The sequence below is a fragment of the Staurois parvus genome, unplaced genomic scaffold, assembly GCF_062004578.1.
Source record: "Staurois parvus isolate SC_StPar_1 unplaced genomic scaffold, SC_StPar_1.0 ptg001270l, whole genome shotgun sequence".
NCBI lineage: Eukaryota > Metazoa > Chordata > Amphibia > Anura > Ranidae > Staurois > Staurois parvus.
Genome location: NW_028319066.1, coordinates 1,363,935 through 1,383,651, shown reverse-complemented (window position 1 = coordinate 1,383,651; position 19,717 = coordinate 1,363,935). Strand labels below are relative to the sequence as shown.

At 43.9% G+C, this 19,717-nt stretch overlaps 1 protein-coding gene across 3 annotated transcripts in view; it reads right to left on the bottom strand.

Moving 5' to 3' along the window:
- Positions 1–19,717, bottom strand: part of LOC149437684 (methylcrotonoyl-CoA carboxylase beta chain, mitochondrial-like) — a 46,631-nt gene continuing 26,914 nt past the window's right edge. The window contains exons 7-12 of one of the 3 annotated variants that reach the window (XM_089660755.1): positions 16,218–16,321; positions 15,274–15,430; positions 11,280–11,402; positions 9,543–9,685; positions 5,925–6,006; positions 1–921 (exon numbers count right to left, since the gene is read on the bottom strand). In XM_089660755.1, coding sequence (XP_089516881.1) covers positions 838–921; positions 5,925–6,006; positions 9,543–9,685; positions 11,280–11,402; positions 15,274–15,430; positions 16,218–16,321 — 693 coding nt within the window. In that variant the 3' untranslated portion in view covers positions 1–837. The remainder of the gene's footprint in view (positions 922–5,924; positions 6,007–9,542; positions 9,686–11,279; positions 11,403–15,273; positions 15,431–16,217; positions 16,322–19,717) is intronic. The other 2 variants (XM_089660756.1, XM_089660757.1) reach the window with 2 other exon arrangements.

Genomic DNA, 19,717 nt, shown 5'->3' with positions numbered 1-19,717 from the left:
TGTGAAATAAGTTGAAACAGCAATGTTTTACTGTGTAAAATGAAAAAAAAAAAAAATGACATTTTTTAAAATTTTTAAATTTCCCGCCGCCGGCGGCGGCGGCGCCCGTACGTCCCGACGTCACAGGGACAGGACACAGAAGCCGGATGCCGGCATCAGCCGGAGGAGATGGCCGGGGACTCTGCAGGGGACACATCGTGGGAGCGCAGGGTAAGGTAAGTGAAGAACACATGCCGGAGCAGCGCCGTATGGTATTCCCGAGTGTAGCTCGGGGTTACCGCTTTTGGTACTGAAATGTTACCCCGAGCTACACTCGGGAATACCGCCAGGGAGGTTAAATACCACCAAAAGAAAGTGCTGTCTGTCTCAAAAAATTATAAAAAATATTTTTTTGGGTATAATGTTGTATGACCGCACAATTGTCATTCAAAGTGCAACAGAGCTGAAAGCTGAAAATTGGCCTGGGCAGGGACGGGGTAAAAGTGCCCGGTAGGCAAGTGGTTAATCTAAATGGCCAAACTGCAAAACCCATTCTCACCATCAGTGGAATTCCGGGGATAGTGAGAGATTGAAAGATGACAGCTCTGGTCTCAGACAAACCACAGGTGGGAGCGACCTGCACAGGCAATTATGTTTTCCTCAGAGCAGAAATCCTTCCTAAATCTGTATGTAAACATGACCAAGAGGCATTTTTTCATATTGCAGTTTTCATTTTTTTATAGTATTTATAAAATTAATACAATTTAAATAAAAACTTTGTTAGTTTGGAAAATAATTTTTTTATATATGGAATATGTACACAATTGAAAAAGTTCCCTGATTTACGACAGAAGTGTATCACATTCTCATCATTGGAGACGAACGGAAGGCGGCCCTTTCATACTTCCTTTGACTGATAATTCGAAGGCACTTGCTGAGTACCTGACAAATAAAAAACAGAATTAAATTAAAGAATATGTAAACCCAACATGTCATATTCCTGATATGTGCCTACTGTAGCATGTACTTGTATGAAAAAGTCTCCTGGTCTCTTTGTATTGCTTCCTTTGTGTGAAATCCCTGGTGTTCCTGCCAGTTCCTCTGCTTTCCTATTAAAAACTGACCACAGTAGGCATGAGAGCACAGTGTGGTCAGTTCTCTAGCTGTGCTGAGAACTCAGCCTGCTCTACTCCAATAATCAGACTTATCCTGATAATTCCTGATAAGCCCTGTACAGCCATTTACTGGGAAGATCGGTGTGCTACTGTTTTCCCCCCATAGCTCTTATGCAGCTGAGAACAGAGGGAGTATGATCACTTAGAAAAACATTATAAATTTACTTTTTTCCCTTTTTTTTATATCTGTACGCAGATGTATTGTCTATCATTTCCATTTTAAACTGAATGAGTTGTTTTACAAAGCGAGGGTTTACAATCACTGGGTTTAACCCGATGCTGCCCATCATCAACAGTTATGGAGGACAAGCGACTACAGCTTGGAAAACCTGTCCCATCAGCTACTGTTACCTTCTGATAAGGGAGCTGACCTTATGGGTTTATTTTAATGGAGAAGGGAGTAGAGGAGAGGAAGGACAATGGGGGAGGAGAGGATGGGCAATGGGGGAGGAGAGGAAGGACAATGGGGGAGGAGAGGATGGGCAATGGGGGAGGTGAGGATGGGCAATGGGGGAGGAGAGGAAGGACAATGGGGGAGGAGAGGATGGGCAATGGGGGAGGAGAGGAAAGACAATGGGGGAGGAGAGGATGGGCAATGGGGGAGGAGAGGAAGGGCAATGGGGGAGGAGAGGAAGGGCAATGGGGGAGGAGAGGAAGGACAATGGGGGAGGAGAGGATGGGCAATGGGGGAGGAGAGGAAGGACAATGTGGGAGGAGAGGAAGGACAATGGGGGAGGAGAGGATGGGCAATGGGGGAGGAGAGGAAGGACAATGTGGGAGGAGAGGAAGGACAATGGGGGAAGAGAGGATGGGCAATGGGGGAGGAGAGGAAGGACAATGTGGGAGGAGAGGAAGGACAATGGGGGAGGAGAGGATGGGCAATGGGGGAGGAGAGGAAGGACAATGTGGGAGGAGAGGAAGGACAATGGGGGAGGAGAGGATGGGCAATGGGGGAGGAGAGGAAGGACAATGGGGGAGGAGAGGATGGGCAATGGGAAAGGGAAATAGACAATGGAGGAGAGAGGAAGGAAATGATGGGCAATGGGAAAAGGATTTTTTACAGACGAATACTTTACTGATTAAATGAAAATCGATTGTTCTGTTATCGTACGAGAAAATATTTCATGCTTGTCACTTCGGATAATTTTACATGAAGTGTTGTGATTGGCTCTTGAGAGTTGTGTACTAACAATCAGATCATCAGATGAACACTCCAAAAGCAGTATTTGTTGTCTGATTTTCTCATCATGTGTAATAGGCACTGATATGGAGTATGGCAATATTTAAAAATGAGCCCTGATCATTGTCTGTTTGTGCAAAGATACTAAAGGAAGAGATAATTCACATCTTGTGTGCTTCATTAAACTTGTCTGGTTACTGCTTAAAACAAACCTGTGATTCAACCATGCAGAATCACTTTACTGCCCCCCCTCAGCTGCAAATACTGACCCTCCCTTCATTCCACCACCCCGTCATTCAGTCACTGGCAGGGGCGGACTGACCATTCGAGCACTCGGGCACTGCCCGAGGGCCCGGGGTCAGTAGGTCATGGGATGCCCCTGGTACCTTTCATTGGCTTTTTCATATGCTTTTTTGGGTGTTGGCGAGGACACAGGGGCCCCATGATCCCCTATTGCCCGGGGTCCCCATGAGTTGTCAGTCAGCCCCTGGTCACTGGGCATGAAGAGCAATGCCTGCTAATGCTGAGTATGGGGGAATCATGGCACTCACTCCTCTTCCTTCCATGTGACCAGGCTGGTGCTTGGCGATTGGCCATAAATGCTCAGTGCTTCCACACGGGGTAGGAAGAGAGTTGTGACTTGACCTGCATGGGGGGCAGTTTAAAAAAAATCAGCTAAACTAGACACCCAAGTAATGAAAACACAGGCAATGTTTGGTTATATTAATTCTCAGATAGATATCTGTGAGTCAGGGCAGAGTCTAGCTGCTTGTAGAGTAAGACTCATGGTGGGTGAGCTCTGAACTCTTCTGTCAGGCCTATACTTTTACCCACAAAGTACACACTATCTATCCAGACTACATCTTATACCCTCCAGTTCCTGTTGGACCAACTACAGGGGTCCTTTAAAAGAGTCCCTAAGGTGGTGGACAAGTTGAAGCAGGAAGAACAAGATGGTAACTCAAAACAGGCAGATGACTCACCATCTCTGATGGAACAAGCTAAGACTGCACTCAACTCAACTCTGCCTCTGACATATGGTATTGCCAAGATCCTTGGATCAATACTGAAATTGCCAGACCAGCCTTACTACGAAAATAAATGGTGTGAAATTCAGTGTCTCCCTGCTATGACAGAACCTAAAAAATCTCTGTAGTAGTGTAATGGAGGTCAAGTCCTGAGTCAGTGACTTAGAGGAATTGCTCTGGCTGAAAGGCGGCAGCACCCACCAAGCTGCCCCAACCCACCAAGTTGAGTTTGGGCAGCACAGTGGCTAAATGGTTAGCACTTCTGCCTGGCAGTACTAGGGTCAGTGGTTCAAATCACAACCATGGCACCACCTGCCTGGAGTTTGCATGTTCTCCCTATGCCTGCGTGGGTTTCCTCCGGGTACTCCGGTTTCCTCCCACACTCCAAAGACATGCTGGTAGGTTAATTTGATCTTGTCTAAATTGTCCCTAGTAAGTGTATGTATGAATGTGAGTTAGTGACCTTAGACTGTACGCCCCCTTGAGGGTTAGGGACTGATGTGAATGTACAAAATATATGTAAAGCGCTGCGTAAATTGACGGCGCTATATAAGTACCTGAAATAAATAAATAAGCTTTGCGGCAGGTGTATCTACTGTTAAAGAAAGCATACAACCAGGAGAATTTGTTACACTGCTCCAACGTTCACGGTATGGGCCTCCCAGAAAAAGTCTGGGGTGCTAACCCCAAACTTTTTGCTAACCCAACTCTTTGGAAGGGAATCTTTATCCTCTTAATTTTAAAGAGAGCCCACAGATATCTGTGAATTTGAGCACCATTGGATCTCAGGCTTTTGGTAAAGGCATTGACTTTAGTCCATCCTTCCTGCCCACTCTGGAGCTGAGCTCTGTCCCCATCATTCAACAATCTAATATGGAAGCCTCAGAAGCCAGTAATGGCTCTCACATCGGATTGTTAAATGTCAGCCTATATTCAAGCCTGCCTTTTTTTCTTACACAAAGCTCCAGGCAGCATTACAACCCTGGGCACCATGGGGGCCAGCCCCAAGGATCCTAACAATCGATAACGTCACTGGTTAAGCAGGACCCCAGTGCCTCTCTCCATCAGCAGTGGGGTCATTTTAGCTGACTGAGGGAGGAGAGAAACATTAAAATGCTAGTCAGTACCAGTGTGCAAAGGTATATTTGCTATGCAAGAATAAATCACCTGTAATGTTGGGTGTCCTACCTGTGTGGATGCTGCTGCGATATGTAAAACTATTAGTTTAGTTTTCTACAATTTAGGATGGGGTGCAGAATTTTAAAGGGTGCCTTGACTGAAAAAAGGTTAAGAAACACTGTTCTAGATTGTGTGGGATTTATCTCCTAGTCCCATAAAATTGAATGGCCTACATATAGCGCATGCCTGAGAGCCAGAGGCTCCCCCGCCCCCACCTTTTTGCATTTTGGTCAGTGGCATACCTACAGCACGGGCTCCCATGCAGCAGGGGGTCCGTGCTGCCCCCTGTACACTTAGATAGGAGGACTGGTGTTGGCGGCATATAGATGAATCGATCTCTGCATGTTCCTCCTGCTGCCACTGAATGCCGGCGAGAGGGAGTGAAGGAGAAACCAGCTTCAGCAACTGCAGCAGGAACATGGAGAGAACGGTTCTTCTATATGCAGCTGCCCCCACCGTTCCTCCTATCCAGCATTTTTCTACTGCCCCCACCTGGGCTGTCCGGCCCCCATTCTCTGCCCCCTCCCCCTGTACTCTCCGGCCCCGTGCTCTCCGGCTTCCCTGTTCTCTCTGGCCCCCTTTCTCTCAGCCCCTCCCCCTGTATTCTCTGGTCCCGTGCTCTCTGGCTTCCCCGTTCTCTCTGGCCCCCATTCTCTCCGCTCCCTCCCCCTGTACTCTCAAGCCCCGTGCTCTCCGGCATCCCCGTTCTCTCCAGCCCCTCCCTCTGTACTCTCTTGCTTCCCCGTTCTCTCTGGCCCCCGTGCCCTCGGCCCCCTCCCCCTGTACTCTCCGGCTTCTCTGTTCACTCTGTCCCCCGTTCTCTCTGCCCCCTCCCCCTGTACTCTCCGGCTTACCTGTTCACTCTGTCCCCCGTAGTCTCTGCCCCCTCCCTCTGTACTCTCCGGCTTCCCCTGTTCACTCTGTCCCCTGTCCTCTCTGCCCCCTCCCCCTGTACTCTCCGGCTTCCCCTGTTCACTCTGTCCCCCGTTCTCTCTGCCCCCTCCCCCTGTACTCTCCGGATTCCCCATTCACTCTGTCCCCCGTTCTCTCTGCCCCCTCCCCCTGTACTCTCTGGCCCCCGTGCACTCCACCCCCTCCCCTCCCCCTATACTCTCTGGCCCCGTGCTATCCGGTGCTCTCCAACAAACCCCCTCCTCCCCGTGCTCTCCGGCTATCCTCTTTCCTGCCCCCCCCCCATCCCTAGCAACTATGCTGGCTTCCCCCTTCCCTTCTCCCTCAACTTGGCAGCCACAGGGAGGAAAGCTGTGGCTATTTTATGGGACAAAACGCAGCTACTCTTTTTTTTTTAATTCTTCACATGTACCTGCTTGAGCCAAAATACAAAACAGTTGTTTTTTTTCCTCCTTTTGAATCTAGACTTACTTGTCGGGTGTCTTCAGGAAGGATCACTCCATCATCCCATAATCTGGCTGAAGAATAAAATGCTGAACTTTCCTCCTTTAATCTACAAAAAAAAAAGCTAGTTATTGCATGCCAATTAACACCGTCACATACCCATAAACCAAAGCTTATATCTTCCATGAAGAGAAATACTGAGAGCCAATGTAACGGAACCGACCCAGACTGTGCTTGAGTACTTCCATTAGAATACCGTTTTCCCCGTCCAAACACCGACAACAGACACCACAGCCACCCATACAAGACTAGACGACACCAGTCTTGAAGTAAACCAGGAGGTAGACTACTTTATTTGAACACAGGTACAAGATATATACACTCAGGGGGCAATCCCCCCCTACCTGCATAATGACACAGGGCGGGGCAATCTACATTTAGTAACAAGAGACACACAGGTATTCAACCTTCACACCAGCAGACAGTGTCCCATCAGGAGGGAGGGCTGCTGGAGACACACCCCCCCCCCTCACTAAGCTAATACACATAAACACATACATCCCATGATAGTTTGCTCCCAAGCCAGACAAACAATAGAACAATGGCTGCATCAGCCATATAACATTAAACAATCAACAACCCCCACCCCACCTATCTCCTAAACATGTCTACACAGTCTGAGACAAAGCCCACACAATATTAGGAAAGATCACCCTGTACCCCTAACAGGCACAGGGTGATTTACACATAAGAGGGACATGGGGAGCAGAGACATTTCTCCATAGTGAACTGGGTTCCATAGGCCCCACACCCAAAGTGACTCCTGTCACACTATCTGCCCAAATTACTATAAATTCTGGGTTAATGGAATCGCTAGACAATTACCCTACAATGTTACCTTTACCAGGCAATAACTAAACTAAAGCTGAAGTTTAATCTGCTTATATTTTGCCTGCCCTGGTTCCTCCTTTCCTCCCTCATCAACCTGCTAAATAAGATAAAACCTGTTTTCACCACATATCTTATGTTAGACCCATTGATCAGCACTGGGTCTCCATGCTTCTTGTGCAGTGCAGGCAGATCATGGCTAGTGGGAGGAGCTGGCAGGGTGCTGCACATAGCCTGAAAACTCCACAGCATCCTGGGAGGTGTTATGCAAAAATCGAAATGCCTTGATGGGTGGATGTCAGTTTGGAGGAGTGGGTGCTCTTAGGCAGGCTTCATTTATATTCAGACCACCCTAGGTAACAGCCACAGGTGATGCTGAGACTCTGTGATTGAAGGAAATGAAATACAATGAATGAATAAAGCAGGTACACTATGACTGAGGCTAAAAAGAGCTAGGTGATACTGGACATCCTCCAGCCAGGAATGTCTATCTGACTTGCTGTAGCTTCTAATGCACAATATGAGAAGCTCACAGTGTGCAGTGAAAACAGTAAAAGCAATTTCAGTCCAGGAGCCGCTGCAACTGTGCAAGACTGAGGGGAAGAGTTCAGCTTTAAAGGATAACTTCACCTTTTGGACAAAAATAATAAATACACATTTTTTTGCTGGTAAAAAAATGTGCATTTATTATTTTTGTCCAAAGGAGCCTGGAAAGCATTGCACCAGGGGATCAGTAGATGGCTGTTGCCATGCAGGTCTCCTGCAGACCTGTCAGAATATCTGCTTGCCGTATGGGATATAGGGGATGTACGGGATGTATGGCCAAGCAGATATTCTGACAGGAAGCCTCAGTGAACTACCACGGCACTCCACAGCGCTGTGGTAGTTCATGGAAAACTACAAGCCCACAGCCGCTAAGGCTGTCGGGACTGGTAGGCACTCATACACAGAACTCTGTGAATGAATGATGCAGCCGTGTGGGCGGAGCCCCGCATGGCCGCGTTGTTTTCAAATCTGACAGATAGTACAGGGAAACTTCTCCCTGTACTATCTGTCAGAGGAAAGGGGGCGGCGGGCACGGCTGCGGCTATGGGAACATGTTACATGTTTCACCCTAAAAATGGGTGGAACATGCAACATGTTCCAAAGGTAAACTTATCCTTTAAAGTGGAAAATTCCACAATCTACTTTCACTCGATAGATCAGTAGATCACATCTTCAAGTCATATAACATACAGTTTTAATTTTGTTTTTTTTTTTTGTTGTTACTGTCATCCTCTTCTGTGGCATCCAGTGATGCTACAAACATCATCTCGGAGGGAAAGGTGTTGGGCTCTTGCCATACCCAAGTTTCTTTGTATTCCTAAGTCAGAAACGTCCCTTTTACTGCTCCCAGCCTCCTCCAAATTCCTTTCGTTTACTGCCATGATCTAACTTCCTCTTAGAGAGTGGCTACGCTCATTCTCCATGGTCCCACTGTAGCCACCCTCTCTTGCTCCCTCCCAAGATGGACTATGGGATTGGTAGTGTGAGCAACTGCAACTAATGTGTATTGCTCATTCCAAACAAATGGAAGTGAGAGAGAAAAGAGAGTTGTGATAGCTCCTGGAAAACATTACATGGAGGCAAATACAAATAAAAAGATTTCATGAAAAAGAGATTACATGGCTATTAAAGTGATTTTTTTTGTAAAATGACAAACATATATGTTATACTTACCTGCTCCGTGCAGTGATTTTGCACAGTGCAGCCTTGATCCTCTTCTCAGGTCCCCTGTCGGTGCTCCTGGCTCCTCCTGTCGGGTGCCCCCATAACAAGCAGATTGCTATGGGGAAACCTGAGCAGGCGTGTTCCCATGCTACTGCTCTGTGTGTCCATTCACACATGGATCCACATCTTGGTCCCGCCCCCTCTCTCTCCTTATTGGCTGACTGGCTGTGATGGACAGCAGTGAGACCTGGAACAGCCGAGGATGTTGTGCACATCGATGGATCTCGATGGGGCTCAGGTATTTGGTGGCTGGGGGGCTGGTGCACACAGAAGGTTTTTTACCTTCATGCATACAATGCATGAAGGTAAAAAATCTTGCACCTTTACAACCACTCTAAGTAGTGGAGAATAATATTGTTTGGTGCCGATTTAAGCCCCAATGAAAGGGAACTATTATTATACAGGATTAATATAGCGCCAACAGTTTGCACAGCGCTTTACAATACAACGGGAGACAATACAGTTACAATACAATAAAGAGGGTTAAGAGGGCCCTGCTCATAGGAGCTTACAATCTAATAGGGTGGGGCAGGTGGTACAGAAACGCCTTGGCTGGTCTTACCTTGGATATTTATGATGGAATAAATTGATATTGGTGTCACACTCCTGTGTCCTCCAAAATTCCTAGTTTCTGCACAAATGGGTTGATTTACTTAAACTGGAGCACTCAGAATCTGGTGGAGCTCTGCATAGCAGCCAATCAGCTTCTAACTTCAGCTTGTACAATTAATCTTTGACACAAAAAAAACTGGAAGCTGATTGATTTCTATGCAGAGTTGCACCAGATTGTGCACTCTCCAGTTTTAGTAAATCAACCCCAAAGTCTTTTTCAATAGCACTATGGTTTGCAAGAGATACCTAGAGAGAGCTAACATACAGTATAAATCTCCACTTCGTACTGAAGGACTGAACAGTAGATCCTGTGCCTCCCACCAATACCATTTTGCCTCTTGGATCGCAAGTCAAACGTTTTCAGATCTTACATACCTGGTCAGCAAAGCAGTGAATTCTTCCCCATCTTCTGACCCATCCCCATCCCGTCTGTTAGGTGGAGCACAGTCTGCATCTACAAGACCAATTCTTGCATTTGGCCAAAGGAAGAAAAAGTTTGGATCAAATGATCTCCCGCACTGCAGATAGAGAACAACAGAAATAACATAAAAAGGGAATTCCACCTTATGGAATAATGATTTCAGAAAACACATAATTGGTCAAACTAACCCACAGTAAATATATGTATTTTTGTACATCTGATCTTTAGGGGCAGCAAAACCGGAAGTGATGGGGGATCTTACATTAGGGGCACCAAAACAGGGGGTGATGGGAGATCTTTTATTGGGGGCACAAACACAGGAGGTGATGGGAGAACTTCCTTTGGGGGCACCAAAACAAGAAGTGATGGAAGATCTTCCAATAGGGACACCAAAACAGGAATTGATGACAGATCTTCTACTGGGGGCACTGAAACAGGAGATGATGAAAGATCTTCCAATGGAGGCACCAAAACAGGAGGTGTTCGGAGATCTTCCTTTGGGGTTACCAAAACAGGAGGTGATGGGATATCTTCCAATGGGGGCAACAACACAGGAGGTGATGAGAGATCTTCCACTGGTGGCACCAAAACAGGAGGTGATGGAGGATCTTCCATTAGGGGCACCAAAACAGGAGGAAATGGGAGATCTTCCATTGGGGGCACCAACACAGGAGGTGATGGGAGATCTTCCATTGGAGGCACCAAAACAGGAGTTAAGAAGAGATCTTCCACTGGGGGCACTGAAACAGGAGGCGATGGAAGATCTTCCTTTGGAGGCACCAAAACAGGAAGTGATGGGAGATCTTCCATTAGGGGCACCAAAACAGGAGATGATGGGAGATCTTCCACTGGGGAAACCAAAACAGGAGATGATGGGAGATCTTCCACTGGGGAAACCAAAACAGGAGGTGATGGGAGATCTTCCACTGGGGGAACCAAAACAGCAGATGATGGGAGATCTTCCATTGGGGACACCTGCTCAGGTAACAACTGTCTAATAACAGAAATCTTCTCACTTTGGAGACATTTTCTCTTACTTTCTGGCATGTCTTTTGGGACAGAAAGTGAAGGGAACTCTCCCTGAGGGAGTACAGATTTATATTAAAAAAAAAAGTTAGAAGGGGTTGTTATTTCATACCCAATCCAAAATTCTGTAAAGTGGTGCACAAGAAATGATATACCAGGAACCGAGTAACTGACATGTGCAGTCTTGTATCATTTTTGTCTCCATGAGCTGTTCTTATAAAGTCACTCAGGGAATCAGTAGCACTTCTATCTGGTGTGTGAGAAATAACACCATGACAAGTCAAGCTTTTCTGCTTCCAAACTTTAGGCCATGAACAAAGAAAGCAAACTGCTCTGCCTGAGCTGCCACTAATATACAAGAAAAAATTAAATACTCTAAAGGGCCCTTAGTCACAGTTAGTGATAACATGAAATGTTCAAGCAGTCAGTGTTGAAGCACTGCAATCCTTTCTTTGATTCCCACCAAGGATTCCATCTGCATGTCAATTTTGGGTGACTATAACTCTTCTTGAGTGTTTCCTGCAACAGTTTTTATACACCATCTTCTGTATGGAAGAGGTGGCCTTTCAGTTTTCTTTAGTGCACTGCCCCCTAGAGGAGGGGATTATTTCTCACCATTTATTGGACCTTTCTATGTGAATTCAGGAAATCATGAGGCTACATACCATGGCAAAGCTCTCTCCTCCATGGCATCCACCAACAACCAGAGTGATCTTCGGTACCGAGGCACAAGCTACAGAAGCCATCATAGAGGCCTGAGCCTTCAGCCTGTTCGTTAAAACTTCTGCCTGGACAACAAAGCAACAGTTATATTATTGTTCTAGAATAACAATAATACAAATCAGGGGCAGACTGACCATTTGGAAACTCGGGCACTGCCCGAGGGCCCAGGGTCAGTAGGGGGCCCCATGAAATGCCCCTGGTACATTTTTCATAGACTATTTTGAGTTTGGGCAAGGACACAGGGGCCCCATGATCCCCTATTGCCCGGGGGCCCCATGAGTTGTCAGTCCGCCCCTGATACAAACACATAAGAGCTTCTTGAACCTCCCATTCCAAAACTACAGGCATTAGTACCTCAGTTTTGTGACTATAAGGCTGCATTCATACTTGAGCATAGCGAATTTCAGTGACTTTTTTTGCACGTTTTTCACGCATTTTCATGCAGCGTTTTTTGGGTGTTTTTGAGTTTTGGCATTTTTTTTAATAGCCAATAGAAAAAATATCATCTGTTGCATCAGTTGTTGCTAGGTTTTTCAGCTTTTCCATCAGCTTTTATTTCCTTTTTTAGTATTATTATAATAATAATATTATTATTATTATTATTAATTTATTTATTTTTTTGTTAGGGCAAGGGGTTACATTAGGGTTAGAATTTGGGGTGTTCGGTTAAGGTTTGAAGTAGGAGTTAGGGTTTGCGGTAGGGGTTAATATTTTATTTATTGTTTCTTTATTATTTCTGATTATTTATTTATTCTTTATTTGTTTTTGTAAGGGATGGGGTGTTATTATTACTATTAATAATAATAATACATAAATAAGTTAATGTAAAATAAATGCACAAATAAATACAAACAATCATAAATAATAAATACAATACATGAATACTATGCAATAATCAATAACTAACTAACCCCTAGCCTTCACCCCTAACCCTTAAAAAAATAATATAATAATAATAATAAACACCTTAACACAAAATAAATACATTATAATAAAAATAATAATAATTATCAATAATAATAATAATAACAAATTACTTTTTTATTTGTTCAGGTTTGGGTTTGTAGAGGGATAAATATGATCCTTACTATCTCCATAATCATAAGTACAGCTTAATGGAATAACAGTGATAAAAGTGTTAAATTATATCATAAGTACGTACACGAGTGTCTTAGAGTAAGGTCCTTTACACTAGTAGTGGCTATTATTATTATGCATATATACATATACACAATTATAAGTTGATATATATAACATTTAATATAAATTGTATTTTTCTATTTGTAATAAGCAGCTAAAATGGCATCTGAATAATTTCTGCTTTCTTAAACACATGTTCCTTTTGGTCCACTATATATACAGGTGTTGGAAAACTGATAAGTAATGATGGGTGTAGCCTGTGCTAAGAAACCAGGGTGGATAAAAATCAATGATTTTTTAAAAAAAAATCAAAAAAATCGGATTTTATTTATATCAGATTTTTTTTATTTAAATCGGATTTTTTTGAATACAATGCTTTTTGAGGAAAATATATTATCATCCAAAGGTCATTCCATCATGAAATAAAGATTAGTTTTTTAATTATGTAGAATAAGGCTGTATATGTTTCATTTTTTTGGTAAATAAATTCCATGAATCCATTCACAATGTCATGCTCTTCAGAGGTTTTTGTAAGATTATTGGGCAGTTTCTCTGCCTACAAGATATTATCACAGATGTTTGGTTTACTTTTGCAGTTCTCAAAACTGAATTTGACTCAGCGGAGATCAGCGGAGATCACATGCCTCTTCTTCACAGCAAAAATGTTATAACATGAACAGAGTTAAGAAAAAGACCTTCATCCTAACTTCTACAAACCTATGAATACAGAATCAACCCCTTCAGTGCTAAGTTTCAAGAAGTTCAGTGAATAGAATAGAAACAATATTTTTCTGATTGTTTGGAGTAGAATAGATCTGCACAAGAAGAAAGTGAGACTAAGTGTGAGGAGGAGGGGCTGACAGTCTAAGTTTCTTCAAATATATATATTTTGTTTAGCCAAATTAGTTAACAAACATGGATGTTTAAGCGAATCACATCTGCTGGAATGTTATTGTTTCAGATGAATAAATCTATTTAAATTGTTATTATTAAGGTAATGATTATTTTTCTCCTTCCTAAGTACGACAGAAAAGTTGTCCAAATATGAATGATTAACCTATTAAACTGGGGATAACTAAAAAACTAATATGAAAAGTTATTTTAAAAATCTTCATCTACTTGTATATTAAAGTTATACCAGCAAGAATTAGTCTTTATGTAGAAAACTAGGATTTACATCAAGCCTTACTGACTAGTGATTTAAATCGTGATTTAAATCAGTTTGATTTAAATCAAATCCACCCTGTAAGAAACCCTATAAAAATGTGAACTGTGATCAACTTAATCAGAGCACTAGGCGTGCTCTCATACAGCTGTATTTTCACCAGTAAATATATAATTTGGAGCTCTCATACTGACAGGTTGATTATTTCAGGTTGAAACCACAAAATTGCATACTCAGGCTTTTATTTATTTTTTATTATTATTACTATTATTAATAATAACTTCTTTCAAATATATTTTTTTTTTAGGGTTAGGGGGTAATTATTATTTATTTTTACGTCTTATTCATTTATTTTATTTAATATTTATTTATGATGATTTGTATTTATTTGTGTAATTATTTTACATTTATTTATTCATATATTATTACTATTCAGGTGCTTGGCTTCAGGCGACTTAGAATGGAGATGTGAACCATCTCTATTGAGAATAACTGATTTTTGCTCCTCAAGTGTTCTGGAGCTTAGAGCTACAAAACACTCATGTGTGAATGGAGCCTAATGGCCATCACTCTTCGGCGAAGGCTTTCTAGAGGATTTTGAAGTGTGTCTGTAGCCCATTCAGCAAAACAAGAATTTGTGATATCAGATTCTGATGTTGGATGAGAAGACCTGGCTGGCAATCAGCGTTCCAATTATCCCCGAGGTGTTAATTAGGGTCGGGGCTCTGTACAGGACACTCCAGTTCCTCAACACCAACCTAATCAAACCACGTCTTTATGGAGCTGGCTTTGTACACAGGGGCATAGTCATGCCGGAACAGAAGAGGGTCTTCCCCAAGCTGTTACCACAAAGTTGGAAGAGCACAATTGTCTAAGTCTAAGACATCTTTGTATGCTGTACCCTTTACTGAAAGCACTCATCTGTAGGACGGTCAACATACGTTTGGTCATGTAGGTAGGTGTGAAGGTTAGATTTCCCCCAAACTTTGGCCATACAATGTATTATTGTCTTAAAAAGATCATGACAGTTGCAGTATAAGGATAAAAATTTACGTAGGTATACTTCCAAAATGAAAGGGCATTGGAACACAGTGCCACAGCCAGGATGCTGAGCTGCCACCAGAGTCCCTGCACAGTGGGTTTGCAACATCTTCCCACCTAATCTTGCATTTGTTACCTTCAGCCACCAGGAGCATGGAAATCAGGCATAGTGTAGGTCTAGACCGAACACACATAGGGCTGGTGATTGTCTCTACACCTCCATGTGACATCCCTGATGCTTGGTGATTGTCTCTACACCTCCATGTGACATCCCTGATGCTTGGTGATTGTCTCTACACCTCCATGTGACATCCCTGATGCTTGGTGATTGTCTCTACACCTCCATGTGACATCCCTGATGCTTGGCGATTGTCTCTACACCTCCATGTGACATCCCTGATGCTTGGTGATTGTCTCTACACCTCCATGTGAAATCCCTGGTGCTTATTGATTGTCTCAGTACTATCACATGGGGGCTGATAGAGGAAGAGGAGTGGGTCATATGCTCCTCTATGCTTGAAAATACCAGGCTGCTAGAGAGGGCAGCATTAAATCTGATGCCCCCCAACCCTGCATTGTAGCATGCATACCTTGGACAGACTCAGTGGGAGAGGTTCCTGAGAAGTTGTATTTTGAAGAAACAGCAGAGGGATGTTACGCTGGTTACAGATCTGTACAAAATGGCTTCCTTTCAGTGAAGCATCATGGGTAAGTGCACCATTGCTAGCTACAATTCCAACCAAATATCTGAAAAAAAAGAAAAGAAAAATAAACACAAAACCTGACACCATGACACAGTGGGTGAAACACCAAGTGCAAGAAACTCTGCCAATATAAAAAAAAAACACATATATTACTTACTGTATATGTTCTTTCAAACATAATAAAGTATGTTTTTGAACTACAGCTACTGAAGTTATCTGAAAACTGTAGCTCTGTGATAAAGAAAATCAGGTGGGCAGCAAAAGAAGGCATTTAGCCCTGGTTCACACCGGTGCAATGTGACATTTTCAAATCACATGACAAGTCGCACCCTATTGTCGGCTATGGTACCGTTCAAACTGGTGCACTTCGACTTTGCAACGTCACACCGATTTGAAAAAAAAAAAGATTCCTGTACTATTTTTGTGATTTCAGGTGCAACTTGCTTAGACACCTGTGCATGAAGTCGCACAGATGTCATCCAAGTAGCACCTGAAATCGCACTGACATGCGGCTTTGAAATCGTGCGACTTCAAGTGAAGTTGCATGATTTCAAAGTCGGATGCAGTGTAAGCCAGGGCTTAATCAGCCACTACCAGGGGCGGACTGACCATTCTGGCACTTGAGCACTGCCCAAGAGCCCGGGATCAGTAGGGGGCCCCATGAGATGCCCCTGAAACCTTTCATAGGCTTTTTTGGGTGTGGTTTGAGTGTTCGCGAGGACACAGGGGCCCCATGATCCCTTATTGCCCGGGGGACCCATGAGTTGCCAGTCCGCCCCTGGCCACTACATAGTTATGATGGGATCAAAATCAAAATTGTTCATACATACCCTTCAATGGCAGCAAATCCAGTCACCAGTGTTGTTCCATAGTCAGCTTTGAATTCCAGAAATTTACTACCGTCTACAAGGCGACTCAGGATCTGCAAACAGTTCTAATCAGCAAAACCACTATATATAGACAGACAGACAGATAGATACTGTATAAATATATATATATATATATATATATATATACACACACACACACACACACACATATATATATTTATATAAATAAACGCACCAGCCACTTTATTAGGTACACCTGTTCAATTGCTTGGTAGCACAAATTGCTAATCAGCCAATCACATCGCAGCAAATCAATGCATTTAGGCACATAGACGTGGTGAAGACAACTTGCTGAAGTTCAAACTGAGCATCAGAATGAGGAGGAAAGGGGATTTAAGTCACTTTGAATGTGGCATGGTTGTTGGTGCCAGGTGGGTAATTCAAAAGCTGCTGACCTACTGGTATTTTCACGCACAACCATCTCTAGGGTTTACAGAGAATGGTCCGAAAAAGAGAAAATATCCAGTGAGTGGCAGTTGTGTGGAGGAAAATGCCTCATTGATGTCAGAGGTCAGAGGGGAATGGGCAGACTGGCTCGAGATGATAGAAAGACAACAGTAACTCATGTCAATATGGACCAAAATCTCTGAGGAATGTTTCCAACACCTTGTTGAATCTATGCCACGAAGAATGAAGGCAGTTCTGAAGGCAAAAGGGGGTCCAACCCGGTACTAGCAAGGTGAACCAGATAAAGTGGCTGATACATATACACACACACATACATACATAAATTTATTAAAAATATGCAAAAACATACTCACAAGCCATAAAGGTCATAAAAACAGAGACAATATATATATATATACATACACAAAAACTATGCCTAAAAGCAGGCTCTGGTGTTAAGCCTGGTACATACACATGATGACAATATCGGACACATGATCGTTCCTTTTTTTTGCATGCTAGTCTCACATCAAAAATGACATCACTAAAGTTACAAAAATTTTCGTACAACAGACTACAACTTCGAAAGTAATGTAATGTATTGTAATGTATTCTTTCATTTCTGAGCATGCGTGGTCTTTGGTCTTCTGATTTTTCTTGGGCAAATACTGTACTAATAAAATGAAAATTGTACATTCTGCCATTGTACAAGAAATATTTTCGTGTTTGTCCCTACAGGTAATTTCCCATAAACTGTCATGATCGACTCTCGAAAAATGTGTACTAGCAATCAGATTATCATACGATTGTTTTGAAAGCAGTATTTTTTGTCCAATTATACTAGGCATAATGCCTATCCTCTGACCTTCTGCTGCATCCAAAGTTAGCCTAAGCATAGACATACCCCATGCCTCCCACTCAGGGGCGGACTGACAACTCATGGGGCCCCCGGGCAATAGGGGATCATGGGGCCCCTGTGTCCTTGCCCAAACTCAAAAAAGCCTATGAAAAAGGTATCAGGGGCATCTCATGGGGCCCCCTACTGACCCCGGGCCCTCGAGCAGTGCCGAAGTTTCCAAATGGTCAGTCCGCCCCTGCTCCCACCATTTGATACCTGTGCCTTGTGATAGGTTGCTCAGACACGAAGCACTGCACTGTGGGATGTGATGGGGGTGCCAAAACCAAACAACCTGCAAGTGATAGCTAGCAGAGGAACTTCATGATTTCCATGGGCCCAATGGAAATATTGGAAACTAAAACTAGCAGTGTGCCCTACAGGCATAAGCCTATGTGTGTTGTTGTGTGCCCATGTAAGTAGCCATGTTTGCTTTATTGTGGAGCTCAATAAGGTTTCCAAAAATCAGAAGGTAGCATCTACAAAAACTGTAGCGGCTGACTTTTAATAAACAGACACTTACCTGTCCAGGGATCCAGTGCTGTCCCCACCTGGGCTGGTTTTCGCAGGTCTTCGGGTTCCCAACATCTCCATGTTAACTGCGGGAAGCCGGCTATGGCTTTTTCATCTGGCTCCCCACTGCACATGGGCCCAATGGCCGTGTTGAATGGTCCCGCGCCCCTACCCAGAAATGTGCACCCATGCCGCCCTGTAGCAGTATTTCTGCTATAGGGCGGTCGGGAAACGGGTAAAGTATAACTATAGGCAAAACCTCTTTCCTGGTGCCTCCATGGCAGCATACCTGTGATAAGCCATGTCTTAGACTCCTCCCTCAGGACCAGTAAACATATAAAAGAAAGGATTAAGAAACCCCCCCCAGCATTCTCCTTTTTTTCCTCATACCTTATGGTCAGTGAATGAAAGTCGGTCGTCCTTATCTCTGCTGTGAGCATCTTCCACCGAGGTTCAGCCTCTCCCATTCGCAGTCCCTACTCTTGGGTAACTAAAGGCGCTGATAAGGTAGGGAGTCCATTCTGAAGGTCTTTTGGGACAGCAGTTGTCACTTATCCAGAAGAACTATGTCTGCCGACAAGTTCATGGCGTCCGCTGAGGCTTAGGACAGAGAGAGCAGCTATTCCTGTCCTTCTCTTTAATGGCTTTCCATACGCTCACCTACTCTCCTTCTCTGTCCCTTCCCAGGTACTTTTTTCCTTCCTTTGCTTTTGTATTTCTTTTGTTTTTGTTTTCCCTCCCCTATAGAGCCAGCGCGCTCCCCTCTCCAGCTTTCCATGTGTGCCGGCGTCTTCCTGAGTGCAGTGCGCATGCACGGACACCCGGCTGGGTCCTAGAGCGGCCGGTTCATGCATCCGAAGTGCAGCTGGACGCTGCAGTGGCCATCTTGGTTATGGGCAAATAAGCTATTTTGCAATTACTTGAATTCCTTTTTAAGATGCAGCGGTGGTCCACTTAGCAAAAAACATAACATTACCTATAGATGACTCAACCTCGATTAAAGACATCCTAAACAGACGAATAGATCTTGACCTAAAGAGGGCCTATTAGATGGCCGGAAATGCACACATGTTTGCGCTGACATCCATCTCCAATGCCTTGCGATTATGGATGGACAATATAGAGGTGGCTATCCAACAGGGAGTTCCCAAGGAAAACATACTCAAAGGCTCTGGATGAGCTCAGGCTCCTGGCTGACTTAATTGGTGAAACAACTATCGATATAATAAGATCTTCTGCAACATCGATTCTGCATGCCGGACCTTATGGTTGAAGCCATGGGTAGCCGACATGGTGTCAAAACAAAATTGGTGTAAAATCCCTTTCGATGGCATAGCACTGTTTGGAGAGAGGCTGGGAAAGTCCATTTCCCATGTTACAGGAGGGAAATCAGGCCTGTTACCCCAAGAGAGAAGACCTAGACATACCAGGGGATTTACTTCAAGATTTCAGCAGTTCACGAGTAAAGATTACAGGCAGTTTAGACAGGGCAGAGATTCAAGAAAGACCTGGAGAAGCACATAATCCACTTTGAGGGCCCACAAACAAATGGTTCTGCCTAATCCGCAGGGCACCACCAAGTCTTTTTGAGACCCAGGTCATCCCAGACAATCCCAGGAGGAGCCAGACTGAAGCATTTTGCCAA